The following is a 15,450-nucleotide window of genomic DNA, read 5'->3' on the forward strand; positions in this document are numbered from 1 at the left end:
GGTAATTAGCTAATATTCATGTTCTATTATTTTAGCCATTTTTTTGCTGTCCTTTTAAAAGATATGTTCAGCTTTTTTTAAAAAAATATTTTTTGTGTAGTTGGACTAGATTTATTTAACATAAAGTCATTTATGATAGGGATCCCCACTGCATCGCTAATCCCAGCTTTTGCTAATCCCTAAGAAAACGAACAGTAAATTGTTGGTTGAAAAAACACGATTAAAGAAAGCCAAAACACGCCTAGTACGGCAGTGCTGCGAGGGAAGAACTGATTATTAAGCCCAGGATAGCGGCCTGGATCATTTACTGCCAAAGCAAGCGTCGCTCCCGCTCGGACAGAGACCGTCTTGGCGATGGCAGGAGGTTTTAGAGCGGTGGGTGAGGCCGGCATGGCTCAGCCTGGGGCCAGAAGTGAGTGGGGCGGCAGAGAAGTGACTGTTGGCGGAGCCTCCAGGCGCCCGGCCCCGCGGGGCCGTTTCCGGGCCCCGCCAGCTCCGCAGGCCTAACCCTGCCGGGGCGGGAGAGGCGAGGGCGCAGGCGGCCGCGCGGGCTCTGCCCTGCGGCGCGTCACACGCCGGGCCGGTGACCATGGCAGGAAGCGAGCCACGCAGCGGAGCCAGCTCCCCGCCGCCGGCCGCCAGCGACTGGGGCCGCCTGGAGGCCGCCATCCTCAGCGGCTGGAGGAACTTCTGGCAGTCGGTGGGTAAGGAGAGGGCGGCGAGGACGGCCGATCGCGAGGAGGCGGAGGAGGAGGCCAGCTCCCTGAGTAGGCTGCCGGTGAGCGCGGGCCGCGGAGGACGGTCGGGCCGGGCCGGGACAGGAAGAGCCGCCCCCTGGAGGTCGCTGGGGGCCTGGGTCTGTCCCTGCCCAGGCTGCCGTTCCCCACAGAGGTTGTCACCAACAAGAGTTGACCCGACAGGCGGTGGCCGTGACCCCTGGTGCTCCCTAGCTGGGCAGGTTGGCCAGCCAGATCACCTGGTTTTCTACCCGTAAAACAGGCACGTGGGACCAGGACGCCTGCAGGAAATAGAAGCCCCGCCTGACGTCTCGGTTAGCTCGGGGAAGCTTGGGTGCTCTGAGCATCCCTCAGCCCAGGCCCACCGTGTAGAAACCAAAGCAAATGCTCTCCTGACATCGCAGCGGGAGCCGTGTGTTTGAAGTTAACAGAACCGCCACACAATGGAAAATCAATGCATTACAAGTGCCTTAAATTAAAAACCATAAGGAGTAGATGAAGGCTTGATTTTGAATAAATGATTTCCTTAATTAAATAAATGATGTATAAAAATATCCATGAGGAGAGGACCTGGTTGGATTTGTAGAAGTGTTTCAGTGTGTGGGGAATGGTTCAGTTAAGACTCTCCTGATGGTAGAACAGCTACAGAATGGCAGATTGAACCATGCAAGATACTACCCTGCAGGTATTTAGTATCATTCTTTGTTCACTGTATAGCTTATGAAACAATTTTCTGAGGTAAATCATTCATTCTCCCCTCTCGGCTGCTTGCTTCTGTTTCAGATCGACGTACAGCTTTACATATTGTCCTTTCTCTCTCCTCATGATCTGTGTCAGCTGGGAAGCACAAATCATTACTGGAATGAAACTGTACGAGATCCAATTCTGTGGAGATTTTTTCTCTTGCGAGATCTTCCTAGGTGGTCTTCTGTTGACTGGAAGTCGCTTCCAGATCTAGAAATCGTAAAAAAGCCCATCTCTGAGGTCGCTGATAGTGCATGTTTTGACTACATGGCCGTGTAAGTATCTACTTTTATGAATTAGACATACTAAATTTTACTGTGTTACTGATTGACAGTCCAAGTTTGTTTTGGCTTTGCTGATAATTGTGGCATGGTTTTGGATCAGTGTCCTTTTATCAAAATTAGGGATTGAGTCAAATGACTTCCTTCATAGGACCCTTTCAGTTTTAACATTTTCTATTTCCCTCAAGCGCCTAAACAGTTTTTGAATAATTATGGGTAGTATAGATGGCAAGACATAAAACACTTACAAAAATTCCCGTTGTCTTAGAATGCTTGGCATTTTGTTTGGTAGTGGATACTTTTCTTTTTTTTTTTTTTTTTTAAACTTTTTAATGAGTGGAACCAAAACATATCTAAAACCGCAGCTTCTGAAAGAACCACTTGTTCTTGCCGGTCTTGTACCTCTCTTCGAACTTGACCTTAGCCTCTCGTCGGGCCTTGCGTTTAAGAGCGGGGTCCCTGAAGACATCCTTGTTGACCACGGTTTTGTCCAAGGGAATATCCACAGAGTACCTGGTGGGCATGAGGTGATTGTAGTTATAAACTTTCACAAAAGACTTGATCTTCGACCGCTTGGCGATTTTCTTCTTGCCCATGGCGGCTGTCACTTTCCGGGGGTAGCGGTCAATTCCGGCCACCAGAGCGTGGCTGTAGGGGCGGTCCGAGGTGCCATCGTCAATGTTCTTCACGATGACGGCTTTGCGTCCCGAGTCCAGAAAAGGAGTGGCCAGAGATCCGAGAGCAGTTCATTGGCTGAGAAGAAAACCATTCTGAGGGCTCTGAGAAATAAGATGTTGTTTCACCCCAAGCAGTGAGGCTTTCTAGTGTCACGTATGTGAGAAAATGCACATCATCTGATACTGCAGTGCTGTGCATTCCTCGGCACGTGCGTTCTGTGTGTTTACTCATTGAATTCGCAATTTGCAGGCTGCAAGGTTTTGGTTTTGTGTTGCAGTTGGAAAATTAAGAATCAATTAAAATTAAGTTGTAAAATTAAAAATCACATGCCAGAAAGGGTATGTGATTTGCTGAAGGTTACAATAGCTTCTAATTCAGATTGAAACCCCTCAAAGATACATGGCTGCCTCAAAGATACGTATGTTGCTGGATCTGCATGTAACCTGCTTTATTAAGAACCCCAAATAAGCCACTGTAAGGAATTAAGATAATATTTATGCTTTAGGTAAGAATTGTTTTGCTGTGTTAGATTCTGTAGCTATATACAGGATTGGTTTCCACGAAAATTTAAGTTATTCTGAGTTTTTCCTTATTCAAGCCACAGGCCATTCTGTCAGGCCTTGTGAGGCTATTTGATCTAAATGTACATTATCTGCTATATTTAATGTCAGCATGTGCCACTGTGTCCCACTTGCTGGGCAGCACCTCTGCAGTGCCCCACTGGGTGGCCATGGCTTCGTGTATCTGATGCTGTGCAATCATTTTCTTTAGGGGATAGTAATGACCATAGTAAACACCGTTGATGATCATACCGGTTATCACTAATCTTTGCCACCCTGGGTGATTGTTACTGCTTGAACAATGCAGATAAAGAACCAAAGTTCAGATTCTGAGTGCCTTCTATGATGAGTTAAAGTGGTCAGCTTTGGCCGGGCTGACTCTGCTTTAAAGCTGATTTTATTTTCCTTCATGAATTACAATGTTCCTAAGAAAGATGATTTCGTCGTTAGTGATTGTCTTAGCTAGCATGATTTATTTTAAGGGTTTTAGGTTTTATTGAGATTTGGGTAACTTTTAATTTTTGAGAAATTGTAGAATTGCTAATTTAGAGATTGATAGCCATTGAAACGGACCGAATGTTTGCTAGGTTTTCTGTTAAGGAACATTGGGACCTTCTTGAGGTTGTTAATAGGGGGACACAGGACATTTGGCTATATTGGTGCCATCAGTAATCTGTTGGTGATAGTAACCTTTATAGAAACTTTCGGTATGGCCTGTCTTTAGTGGAGGACTTGTCAGTTTTGGCACTACTGATCATTTGGACCAGATGATGTGAGAGGGGTATCGTGTGCATTGCAGGATGGTCAGCAGCACCCCTGGCCTTCACCCACTAGATGCTCATAGCACCACTTTCTTCCCAAGTTGTGACACTGAAAATGTTGTTCAGACACTGTCAGGCGTCTCTGGGGTGGGCTAGGGTGTGGACCTCCTCAGGTTGAGAACCACTGCTCTGGTGCATTTTGACCAAACAAGTGTTAGATCACGTCTTGCAGCAGAGACTCTCAATGGAAGATCAGAGAGCAAACAGCCACTCCAAAGGGAAGACTTACTCAGTTTCTGGGCTACTGTCACCCTCTTAGTACCTTGTGTGTTTCCTTGTCACCATAACCTGCATGCATGCAAGTACTAGAATGATGTCTGCCCCCCACTGTCCTGGAGACTTGGGACTGTGTTAGTCATTGTGTCCCTTGTCTCTAACAGGCACTCAATAAATGAAACCTGTTGGATGACCCTCTGGCTAAGTTTTGTGTATTTGTTTTCTGCTAAAATTTTACACAGCTATAAAATGTGCTGTCCATATACAAGAAGAGCCTTGAAATCCAGCCGCCCTGTGTATGGAGCTGTCACCTCTTTTTTGCACTCATTGATCATTCAGAATGAGCCACGGTTTGCTATGTTTGGACCAGGTTTGGAAGAACTGAATACATCTTTGGTGTTGAGCTTGATGTCTTCTGAGGAACTTTGCCCGACAGCTGGTTTGCCACAGAGGCAGATTGATGGTAATTTTCATGTTAATGTACCGTACATCATATTTCAAACACTTAGAGTTTGACACTGGTGTTAAAGAGAAAGAAATTAATTTTGAAATTTTTCATTGTAATGAAATGTAATAACTTGGTAGATGGGAGCCCCCAGGTTCCACTGAATTGAAAGAATTAATTTACTTATTATAAGAAATATGTTTCCTCTTTATTCCTCAAATTTGTGTCTTCTAGAATTTAACATTATGTAAAGTAAAGCATATGTTATCAGCATGCTGTGTTCATATAGTGATACTGCTCTACCATATCTGCAAAGATTATCAGCAAAAAATACTTAGCATCTATGTGCAAAGTATTGTGATAACTACTGGAATTTCAAAGTAGAGTTAAATCATTATCTTTCCCTCTTTATATGCAAAATACTTAACAGTGTAATTATTTGGCAAAGCAGGATATATAATATGTAATAAACAGTGTAATTGATTATGATTTACTTATTCAGAAATTAGAAAATACAACATCAAAAATCTGGGAGTGGGCATTTAACCTAGGGTTAAGATATCCATGTCCCCTATTGGAGTGTCTTGATGTGATTTCCAACTCCAGCTGCTGACTCTGGATTTGCACCTGTACAGACACTGGGAGGCAGCTGTGATGGCTCATGTAATTGGATTCCTGCCACCCATGTGGGAGACCTAGATTGAATTTCAACCCCCTGGTTGTGGGCCTGGCTCACCCCCAGCTGTTATGATCATTTGGGGAGTGAACTAGTGAATAGGAATGCACCCTCTCTTTCTCTACCCCCCCACCATCTCTCTAAGAAACAAACCCAAAAACTAACCAAACAAAACCGAAAAAACTGCCCTGAAGATAGTTGGTCTCTAAGTGAGTACATAGACAAAGATCTCTAAATGATTAGAATATGATGCAGTTAGCTCCTGAATAGAGAGAAGGGTCAAGGAGGGCTCTCCATTGGAGATGATTCCTTACATGAGTAGCTATCATAAAAAGATCAGGCCAAATGTATTCTAGGCAGTGAGAACGACGTATCTAAGAGCACAAAGCTCTGTATGTGTAGCACACACTTGAAGAAGCCCTGTATGTCTAGAAAGAGTGGAGCTAGGTGGCAGTTATGCCTTGTGTTGAAGCACTGAAGCATTTTGGAGTCACTAAAGGATTTTGAGTAGAGAACTGGGATGATTAGGATTATGTTTTAGAAAGATTACTTTGGCTCCTGAGTGAAGAATTAATTAGAAAGGGCTAAAGGAATAGAGACACATTAAGAAGCCACTATACTATTGTGATTAAAAATATAGAGAGGGTCTGAATTAAGTGATAATAGAAGATGAAAGTAAAGGCTCTAAAATTGATAGTGCATCGTGTATTAGCAGTAAAAAGTCTGGCTCCAGGTTTCTGACTTGAGTTTCCACTTGGATGATAGAGCTGTTCGAGCAAATAAGGAATCACTGAAGGGGTCAGAGAAAGTTGGGGGCAGGGTAGGATCTGTAAAAGGAGAACAATAGCTTTTCTTTCTAGTATTGTTGACTGATAACTGTGTAGAAGATCCAAGTAGACATGCCTACTCTGAGTACTCTACTTTAATGGAACAGGAATCTTAGCAATTTATTTTTAGCTGTATCAGTGGTTCAAGGCACATAGTAGGCACTCCATGTGTATTTGGTGAATGAATCAATGACTGCTGCTTTATGCATCCAGATCTCAAGAGCAAATCCAGGCTAGACATTGAGATCTGGGAATCATATGGAGCCCAAATGGACTTGGAAGTTTTTGAGGATGAAAAGAATGGTTGTGATAAAATCTTTAGTGAATGTTTTGGGGGAGCCATTATTAAAAGGAGACTGACTTACAAGGTTAAAGAAGGAGAAATGGTGTGTTTCTCAAATGGATGACGTTCAAATAGGGTTGGTGAGTAAGGGTTTAGACATGGCATTGAGAGTAAAGAAAACATCAACCCCACCTCTTTACCCGAAGGTATGAGAAAATAAGCAACTTGAGAGTCCACTTCAAGAGAAGAGTACCTGGGGCAGGCCAGGCTCAGGTAAGGCTGCTAGGTCGAAGGAGCATCTTAAGAGGTTGGGAACTTGGAGAATTTACTGATTATGCAATGGTAATTCCATGCTTTACATAGCAACTGAGTGATTATGCCAGTCTAAATATCCCTCAAACTTTGCAAAGTCAAAGAAGATATGGGTTACATCTCTGAAGTATAGAATACTATGGGGTACTTATTCAGCAGTTATATATGTTGAGAGGATAATCACTAAGAATTATACTGATGGAAACAAAGATCAGAAACAGTAGATTTAAAAAAAAAACAAAAAACAAATCTTGAGGTATATGCACCAGTCTGAGTAATTTACAGGACTAGAGTTGATGTGGCCTGGGATGGTTGCAGTCCCAGCACCCAAATGTTCTGTTCATGTGTTGCGTAGAATGGAGGCATGAGATGGAATGGTATAGCTTATTTATGCAAGTAGACTTGTTATAATACAGGCATTAAGGGTACGAAGGCTAGAGTTGTCTCTAACAAGGTAAATCAGGGCCAGATTATATTAAAATTTTGTGTTTTTTATCTGAAGAGCAATGACTTTGGAGGGAAGAGATATAACTAGAGAAGTGTGATTTAGCAAAATCTCCAGCTACTGTCAGAAGAAAGAGTCGTAGGGGGCAGGATGATATAAGAGACTTCTTAGAAGTGATTGTGGAAGTCAAAGCAAGATATGATGGTAATTTGGACTGAAGAGTGGGGATGGGGATGGAGAGAGGTAGATTTAAACAGACTTTTATGTAACAAGAAGTAGAGCTGTGGAAGTGGAGAACGATCTTTCCAAGAGGCAAGTGGTGAAGAAGCCATTGAGTGTTAACAACCAAAGGAGGGAGGAGATTAAGAAAGGACAAATACCAGTGTTGAGTGACTAAGATATAACATAGTAAGAAGCTAATATTTAACACCTGTTGTTTGCCAGTCTACTAGGAGATTTACACATGTGATTTTATTTTATCCTCACAAAAACGCTAAAAAATATATATTATTTCTATTCTTGGTGTCAAAACTGAAGTTTACAAATACATGGCTTAAAGATTCTAATCCAAGTCTATCTACTTCCAAATTTCAATATCCGCAGCATTTCCTCAGTGTTCTGATGTACTGGTCACTCTCTATCAACTTAAAAACAGCTTTTCAGGAAAAAGAAACATGGTGTTTTTTTTTTCATTGACTGTATATGTGGATTGTAAGCCTAATGAGAAACATAAAATATGAAAATGAGTCTTAGTCTTGAAGATAAATGGTAGTAGCTGTTGCAATACAGCTGCTACTGATAAGATGGTGAACTTGCTAATAATAGTTTTAATGATATAAAGTACTGTTTTAAGCCTATTCATATTTTTATTGCTTTATGATTGAAAATTGCCTGGGTCGGCGCTGTGGCTCACTAGACTAATCCTCCACCTGTGGCACTGGCACCCCGGGTTCTGTTCCCGGTTGGGGCACCGGTTCTGTCCCGGTTGCTCCACTTCCAGTCCAGCTCTCAGCTGTGGCCCGGGAAGGCAGTGGAGGATGGCCCAAGTGCTTGGGCCCTGCACTTGCATGGGAGACCAGGGGGAAGCACCTGGATCCTGGCTTCAGATTGGCATAGTGCGCCGGCCGTAGCAGCCATTTGTGGGGGTGAACCAATGGAAGGAAGTCCTTTCTCTCTGTGTCTCTCTCACTCTCTAACTCTGCCTGTCAAAAAAAAAAAAAAAAAAAAAAAAAAAAAAGAAAAGAAAAAAGAAAAGAAAATTGCATACAGCATCTTTTTTCAACATAAACATTAAACATTACATTTTATTCCAAAGCTACAAGGGTACTTCCAAAAGTTTAAACAAAAATTGAATTAAAGGATAATACAAATTTTGCATGAACTTTTTGAAGGGCCCCTGTATGTATAGCTTGCCATAGAATTTTTTCTTTGCTCTTTTCATTCTCACTAGTTTTTTTAAGTCTGATATTATTCTGTATTTACTAATGTCTTGTTTTGATAACTGCAATTTTATCCACTAGGTATTGGATCAGGAGTCAGTTTTCAGTTGAGCAACCAACATAAATTCAACATCCTGATATTATATTCAACTACCAGGTAAGGCTACCTACTGGGTGGCCTTCCTGAAATGTCTTTAGGGGGATGGACCCTGTTTAGAATGGTTTCATGCTCTATGCTTACATTTTCCTTGTAGAAAAGAGAGAGACAGAGCCAGAGAAGAGCATACAAGTGCAGTTAACAAGATGTTCAGTGTACAGAGTGAAGGAGATGATCAGCAAGGAAGCCGGTACAGTGTGATTCCACAAATTCAGAAGGTGTGTGAAGTTGTGGATGGGTTCATCTACGTTGCAAATGCTGAAGCTCATAAAAGTAAGCAGTCTAATATTTTCTTTTAAAAACACCACTGTGTCATTTTTTGTGAAACAAACAAAAAATGCATTTTTAGTCTTTACCGTGGCTTCTTCAATATAGTGGCAGATTTTCTCAATGTGATTCTCTGTTTCTGTTCATAATGGCTTCTCATACCTTGGTGTGCATTAGGATCATGAAAGGAGCTTGTTAAACATGTAGCTGCCTGGTTTCGACCCTGGGAGATTCTGATTCATGGATCTGGGTTGTGTCCTGGGCATTTCTTTTTTGTAAGCACCCAGTGAATTCTGTTGCATACCAAAATGGGATACTGCAATTGTAAATCTAATCTTTTGTTGTAGGCTTCAAAGTTTTTGTTACTATTGTTTTGTCTGATTCTTGCCTTATTTAAAATTTATACAGGTAATTATGAAAAATTTTACTTTGTTTTCACCCACATAGTAGAGAAATGTGGTGGTGAGCTGTTAATTAAATAAAAATATTTTATTAAGTAGTTTAGTTGAGAATGCTCTCCATGTATTCTAAATAACTGCCACTGACAACACTATTTAGGTATGAAATCACAATATCACTGGGCCACAGGCCAGTTTTAGAATTTTTTCCAAATCCTTTGTGAATAAGGTAGACTATAAATATATAACATTTAGGCTGGCGCCACGGCTTACTAGGCTAATCCTCTGCCTTGTGGAGCTGGCACACCGGGTTCCAGTCCTGGTCGGGGTGCCGGATTCTGTTCCGGTTGCCCCTCTTCCAGGCCAGCTCTCTGCTGTGGCCAGGGAGTGCAGTGGAGGATGGCCCAAGTGCTTGGGCCCTGCACCCCATGGGAGACCAGGATAAGTACCTGGCTCCTGCCATTGGATCAGCGCGGTGTGCCAGCCTCAGCGCGTTGGCCGTGGTGGCCATTGAAGGGTGAACCAATGGCAAAGGAAGACCTTTCTCTCTCTGTCTCTCTCTCTCACTGTCCACTCTGCCTGTCAAAAAATAAAAAAAATATATATAACATTTATATATTTATTATGTATTTTATTTGCACATATATACATGTCTGTATATATAGAATAATATAGTTCTTTAATGCACTGGCTTGAATTTCTATTGAATTTATTTCTTCTATTATCTGTTAGGCATGAGAGCAATTATACTTTGAAGATCTGGGAAAGCTATTTATTAGAAAGACATAAATTACTTTGCTATTACAGAGCTATCTATAAAAGAAAAAAGTTAGAAGCACTATAAAATGAATTCATTTATTCAACAAATAGTTAAGTTCTCAGTAAGGCAGGGTACAGTATGCAGTTCTAGGGATATAATTGGGAATTGGAACACAGGCAGTCCCTACTTTCATTTTGTTTTCCAGTCTGCTCTCCACATACCCCATGAAAGAAATAGACGAACAAAATTTTTTTAAAAAATCACAAGATGCAAAGAAAATCTACACTCCTCAGCCTCACCTCCCTCTGATTCTGGCCTCTACTGAGTGCTCATGTGAGAGGTCAGTGATAGAGCAGGGGCCACTGAGTATCCTGCATGGTGGTGCAGGCATGCATGTGGTTGATTGGCTGCTACCGTGTGGGTTGGTAAATCCTTTTGCTTTCCATGTACTTTTCTCATATGACACCAAAGCTGTCTGCCACTGGTGATGCAGATAGGAAATCCTCTGGCCTCCACGTTGCAGGCAGAAGTTGACTGCTGCTGGAGAGAGGATTAGAAGCCAAAGCTGTCTATTCCTAGGGAAAGAAGGGTAGCGATTCCACCTGTAGCAATGATCCTGTGCTGACATAATAGATATTTGCTGGCTTGGGGTGGGGCATAAAATTTGCATTGGAGACTTTTCTGCCAATACAGGGCAGAATTCAGCAGTCATGCTGAAACACTGGGAAAGGCCCCTCTACCTCTGAGGCTTACATAGGGCTTACCTAGGACAGAAGCAGTGACAAGAAAATTGAGAAATTTCCATATTCCTATTAACTGACAAGCAGTAGTGGACTATAGGGATGAGGGAAAAGCTAAGGAGAACTGAAGATCTGCTAAAAACTGAGAGGAGAGTAGAAACTCTGGTACTCTAGCTTGCCACTCAGAACAACTTAGCAGCTGCCCACTGCTCAAAGAATTTAAAGTCTATGTATTGAAGTTAGCTATGGTGATAAAAGACAGATCTACATTGACTACCAGTCTATCAGTGAGTCTGACTTAACTCACTGCATTAATGGGCTAACAGAAGCAGCAGCATTGGGCCAGCGCCGTGGCTCAATAGGCTAATCCTCCGCCTGAGGCGCCGGCACCCTGGGTTCTAGTCCCAGTCGGGGCGCCGGATTCTGTCCCGGTTGCTCCTCTTCCAGTCCAGCTCTTTGCTGTGGTCCGGGAGTGCAGTGGAGGATGGCCCAAGTCCTTGGGCGCTGCACCAGCATGGGAGACCAGGAGAAGCACCTGGCTCCTGGCTTCAGATCAGTGCAGTGCGCTGGCCACAGCAGCCATTGGAGGGTGAACCAACGGCAAAGGAAGACCTTTCTCTCTGTCTCTCTCTCTCACTGTCCACTCTGCCTCGAAAAAAAAAAAAAAAAAAAAGCAGCAGCATGCCGGTTTCTGAGAGTAAGTCTTCTTTACCTAAGTGTCTATTGCAGTTCTACATAGGACATCTGGCATTAAATTTAAAAATTATAAGACACTAACAAAGTCAAAATGAATTAGCACATTGTCAGGAGATAAGGCAGTTAGTTGAACCAAACCCAGAGATGGTTTGGACGTTGGCACACTCAGAAAGGAGCATTAAAATAAGTTGGCACATCATCATCAAATTGATGAAAACCAAAGATAAAGAGAAGGTTTTTTTTTTTTTAATTTTTTTAAAGAAAATATTTTTGAAGGAAGTCAGAGAAAAAGGAAACATGCATACAAATACAGGGGTTCAGGCATAACAATGACAGCAAACTTGCTGACAGAGCTGCTAGAAGGCAATGAAAGGAAGTCATTGCAGCTCAGTACTGTAAGAGGGAAAGATCTTAAAACCAGCAAAGACATTTTTCAAAAACCACAGCAAACTAAAGGATTTCAGAGAAACAAAGCTTGCAGAATACTGCAGACTAAATAAGTTGTAAAGAACAGAAATTTATTTCTCATGGTTCTGGAGGCCTGGAAGTCTGAATTCAAGGTGCTGGTATGTGGTATCTGGTGAGGGGCCCTTCTTACTGCAGCCTCACACGACGCAGGTGAAAGGGCTGTAGGAATGGATGTATAGAAGAACTAGAGAGAGAGAGAGAGAGAGAGAGAGAGAGAGAGAACTCTCTTCTGCATGCCCTTTTTATTCACAAGGCTTTCCCAAAAGACCCCTAACACTGTTGTATTGGGGATTACATCTCCAAAATATGAATTGGGACACATGTGGCTGATGTGTTCAACCCACAGCACTGAGAAAAATTGATTTATAGTGAATCTGAACTGCAAGAAATCTTAAAGGAAGCTCTCCAGGCAGAAGAATATGGCACTGAAAAGAAATTTGCATCTATAAAATGAAATGATTTTTCCTTGGGATTGAAAAATACAGCTGACATAAAAGATTTTTTGTAATTTTAATTTTTTATAATCTTGTTAAAGAAAGATAACAATGAATTATAGGTGTATAATGTTTTGAAGCTAAATATATGATAACAGAACACATCCTACAATAGGGGAGATTGAAACATACTGTTTCTTCTGTATGTGAAGTGGTATATTATTTAATACTAGGCTGCTGCAAATTACAAAAGAGTTTTATTTATTTATTTATTTATTTATTTATTTATTTTTTGACAGGCAGAGTTAGACAGTGTGAGAGAGAGAGAGAGACAGAAAAGTCTTCCTTTTCCGTTGGTTCACCCCCCAAGTGGCCGCTATGGCTGGCGCGTTGCGGCTGGCGCACTGCGCCGATCCGAAGCCAGGAGCCAGGTGCCTCCTCCTGGTCTCCCATGCGGGCTCAGGGCCCAAGGACCTGGACCATTCTCCAGAGTTTTGTAAATCCTTAAATGTAACTAAATAAACCAGAAGTGGAGATAAAATGAAATTGTTAAAAGACTCAATCCAAAGGAAGGCAGGCAAAGAGGGGAACCATGTAGAGGAACAAAGAACAGAGGGACTCGTCAACATCTGAGACGCACGGTAGATTTACGTGCACCCTGGTGACAACTACATTAAATGTTTGTTCATTTTTGATTGGTATATAACAGATTACCTCAGATGTCATGGCTTAAAGCAACACTTACTTATTAGCTCACAGTTCTGTCTGCCAGAAGTCTGGGCATGGTAGGGCTGGCTTCTCTTCATTGTTGTCTCATGGCTAAGATCATATGGGTTGCATCCCTTTCTGAAGGCTCTGGTGAACAGTTGCTTCTAAGTCATGCAAGGTAGTGGCAACACTCAATTTCTTATTGCCCAGAAGTCCCTGTTTCCTAGCTGGCTATCAGCAAGGGGCTACTCTCAGCTTCTAGAGGCCATTGGCAATTCCTCGCCATGACTACCCCTACTCAGAACCTTCCTCACTGGGGATAATCTCCATTTCCTAACATCAGTTGTGTCTTAAAGTTTAATCCTGGGCTGATATTCCATCATATTTGCAGGTTCCTCCAACATTCAAAGAGAAAAGGATGCTACCTACCATAAAATGTAAAGAATCTAAACACTCAATGAAGGGCAGAAATTTTCAGTTTGGGTAAAAAAGCTTGGCTTAATAGTTTGCCTAAATTATGAAAGTAAGTGCTTTCTGAAAGAAGGGCTAGTGACAGTATCTGTGAGAGGAGATCTTCTATGCCAAAGCGTTTTTACTTTTAAAGAATATAGGCATGTAAATGAATCCAGCAGTAGAAGTGGCTTATTCTGTTCGGATCCTGGTAAAAATTTGTTCCCTTGTTTTAAAATTTTATTATTTTTCAAACTATTACAAGTGATGCAAGTTAACAGTGTAAATTTACATTCCTTAGGACATGAATGGCAAGATGAATATTCTCGTATTATGGCGATGACAGATCCAGCCTTTGGGTCTTCAGGCAGACCCATGCTGGTTTTATCTTGTATTTCTCAAGCAAGTATCAAAAGAATGCCCTGTTTTTATTTGGCCCATGAGTTGCATCTGAATCTTCTAAACCACCCATGGATGGTAAGGCCCTATCTTTCCTAGAGGTAAAAATCTTACTTTATTTTCCATTCTATTTTCTGTTTGATTTTCTACTTTCCTGTTCATCATACTCTCTAACAAAATGGCATTCTAAAGTCACTGTTTTGTTTTGTTTTTGAGAGACAGACAGATTGAGAATAATACCAAGGGCACCCATCCTGCTGGTTCACTCCCCAAATGCCTGCAATGGCTGAGCTCTTGTTTTGTTTCAGTGTCTAGAGAAGTGCCTCTCCTGACCATGAGATACTGGACTCAGTTCCTTACTGACAGCATTCTCTCTCATCTACCCACAGGTCCAGGATACAGAGGCTGAAAGTCTCACTGGCTTTTTGAATGGCATCGAGTGGATTCTTGAAGAAGTAGAATCTAAGCATGCAAAATAATTCTCCTTTTGGACCGGAACCATTAAACCTGTATTACTGATGCCATGATGTGGACTTTTGCTCAGTTAGCTCACTTTATCCTGCCCTTTTGTAGGTGGGCTTTATATTGGACAGTTGTAGCTGCCATGTTTTTGATATTATTTTTACTTTGTACCTTAAATCAATTATAAGAAGAGCTTCAGTCTTACTATTTAGCCTCCAAATGAACCTATAAGTATGTTTTTTGATAATTTTTATATTTCCTGTCTTTTTACAATATTAAATTGTGGGGAAAATAAAGTTTGTGCCTCTCTCATTCTTTTCTGTTCCTGTACTTTTTGGAACAAAAATTACCCTCATGGGAAATAATAAATCTGTTGAGCTTTCCATAGGGTCTTTTCAAGGGTTCATAAGTGGTTATCAGGAAAGAGGGTTTTTATTTATTTATTTATTTTTATTGATTTATTGATTTATTTGACAGGCAGAGTGGACAGTGAGAGAGAGAGACAGAGAGAAAGGTCTTCCTTTTGCCGTTGGTTCACCCTTCAATGGCTGCCACAGCCAGCGCGCTGCGGCCGGCGCACCGCGCTGATGTGATGGCAGGAGCCAGGTACTTCTCCTGGTCTCCCATGGGGTGCAGGGCCCAAGCACTTGGGCCATCCTCCACTGCACTCCCTGGCCACAGCAGAGAGCTGGCCTGGAAGAGGGGCAACCGGGACAGTATCCGGCGCCCCAACCGGAACTAGAACCCCCGGGTGCCGGCGCTGCAGGCAGAGGATTAGCCTAGTGAGCCGCGGTGCCGGCAGAAAAGAGGCTTTTAAATATGCTTAATACATATGCTGCTTAAAGAATGAAAACTTCATTGGAACCACAATTAATTTTATGGCCATACAACCTCTGTTTTATTTTCTCTGAAATATAAGAAAGCAGCTTATATTAGATTTAATACCCCTCTCTGAAAAATAACTTCTCTGATACCTCATAAGATACTAAAACTGAATTCCATCCCATGCTCACAGAGAAAATGTTCCAGAGACTTATGGGTATCATA

At 42.0% G+C, this 15,450-nt stretch overlaps 1 protein-coding gene and 1 pseudogene across 2 annotated transcripts; one reads left to right on the plus strand and one right to left on the minus strand.

Annotated features, from left to right (window-relative positions):
• The first annotated feature begins 446 nt into the window (after positions 1-446).
• On the plus strand, positions 447-14,699 carry FBXO4 (F-box protein 4). Of its 2 annotated transcripts, none has more exons than XM_002714004.5 (7): positions 447-778; positions 1,521-1,756; positions 4,280-4,500; positions 8,546-8,621; positions 8,719-8,894; positions 13,844-14,019; positions 14,331-14,699. In XM_002714004.5, exons 1-7 carry the CDS (start codon positions 590-592, stop codon positions 14,418-14,420), a joined length of 1,164 nt encoding a protein of 387 aa, XP_002714050.1. In that variant the 5' UTR covers positions 447-589; the 3' UTR covers positions 14,421-14,699. The 2 variants fall into 2 exon arrangements, with proteins under 2 accessions (XP_002714050.1, XP_017200191.1); XM_017344702.3 differs by lacking the exon at positions 447-778 and adding an exon at positions 1,292-1,422.
• Positions 2,062-2,435, minus strand: LOC100347177 (large ribosomal subunit protein eL27-like; annotated as a pseudogene).
• Positions 14,700-15,450: the final 751 nt, after the last annotated feature.

This window comes from Oryctolagus cuniculus, chromosome 14, assembly GCF_964237555.1.
Source record: "Oryctolagus cuniculus chromosome 14, mOryCun1.1, whole genome shotgun sequence".
Taxonomy (NCBI): domain Eukaryota; kingdom Metazoa; phylum Chordata; class Mammalia; order Lagomorpha; family Leporidae; genus Oryctolagus; species Oryctolagus cuniculus.

Coding starts and splice junctions, on each gene's coding strand:
- FBXO4 (XM_002714004.5), top strand. CDS start 590: ATGGCAGGAAGCGAGCCACGCAGCGGAGCCAGCTCCCCGCCGCCGGCC. Junction 1,757..4,279: donor TGTTTTGACTACATGGCCGT/GTAAGTATCTAC, acceptor AATTTTACACAG/CTATAAAATGTGCTGTCCAT. Junction 14,020..14,330: donor TTCTAAACCACCCATGGATG/GTAAGGCCCTAT, acceptor ATCTACCCACAG/GTCCAGGATACAGAGGCTGA.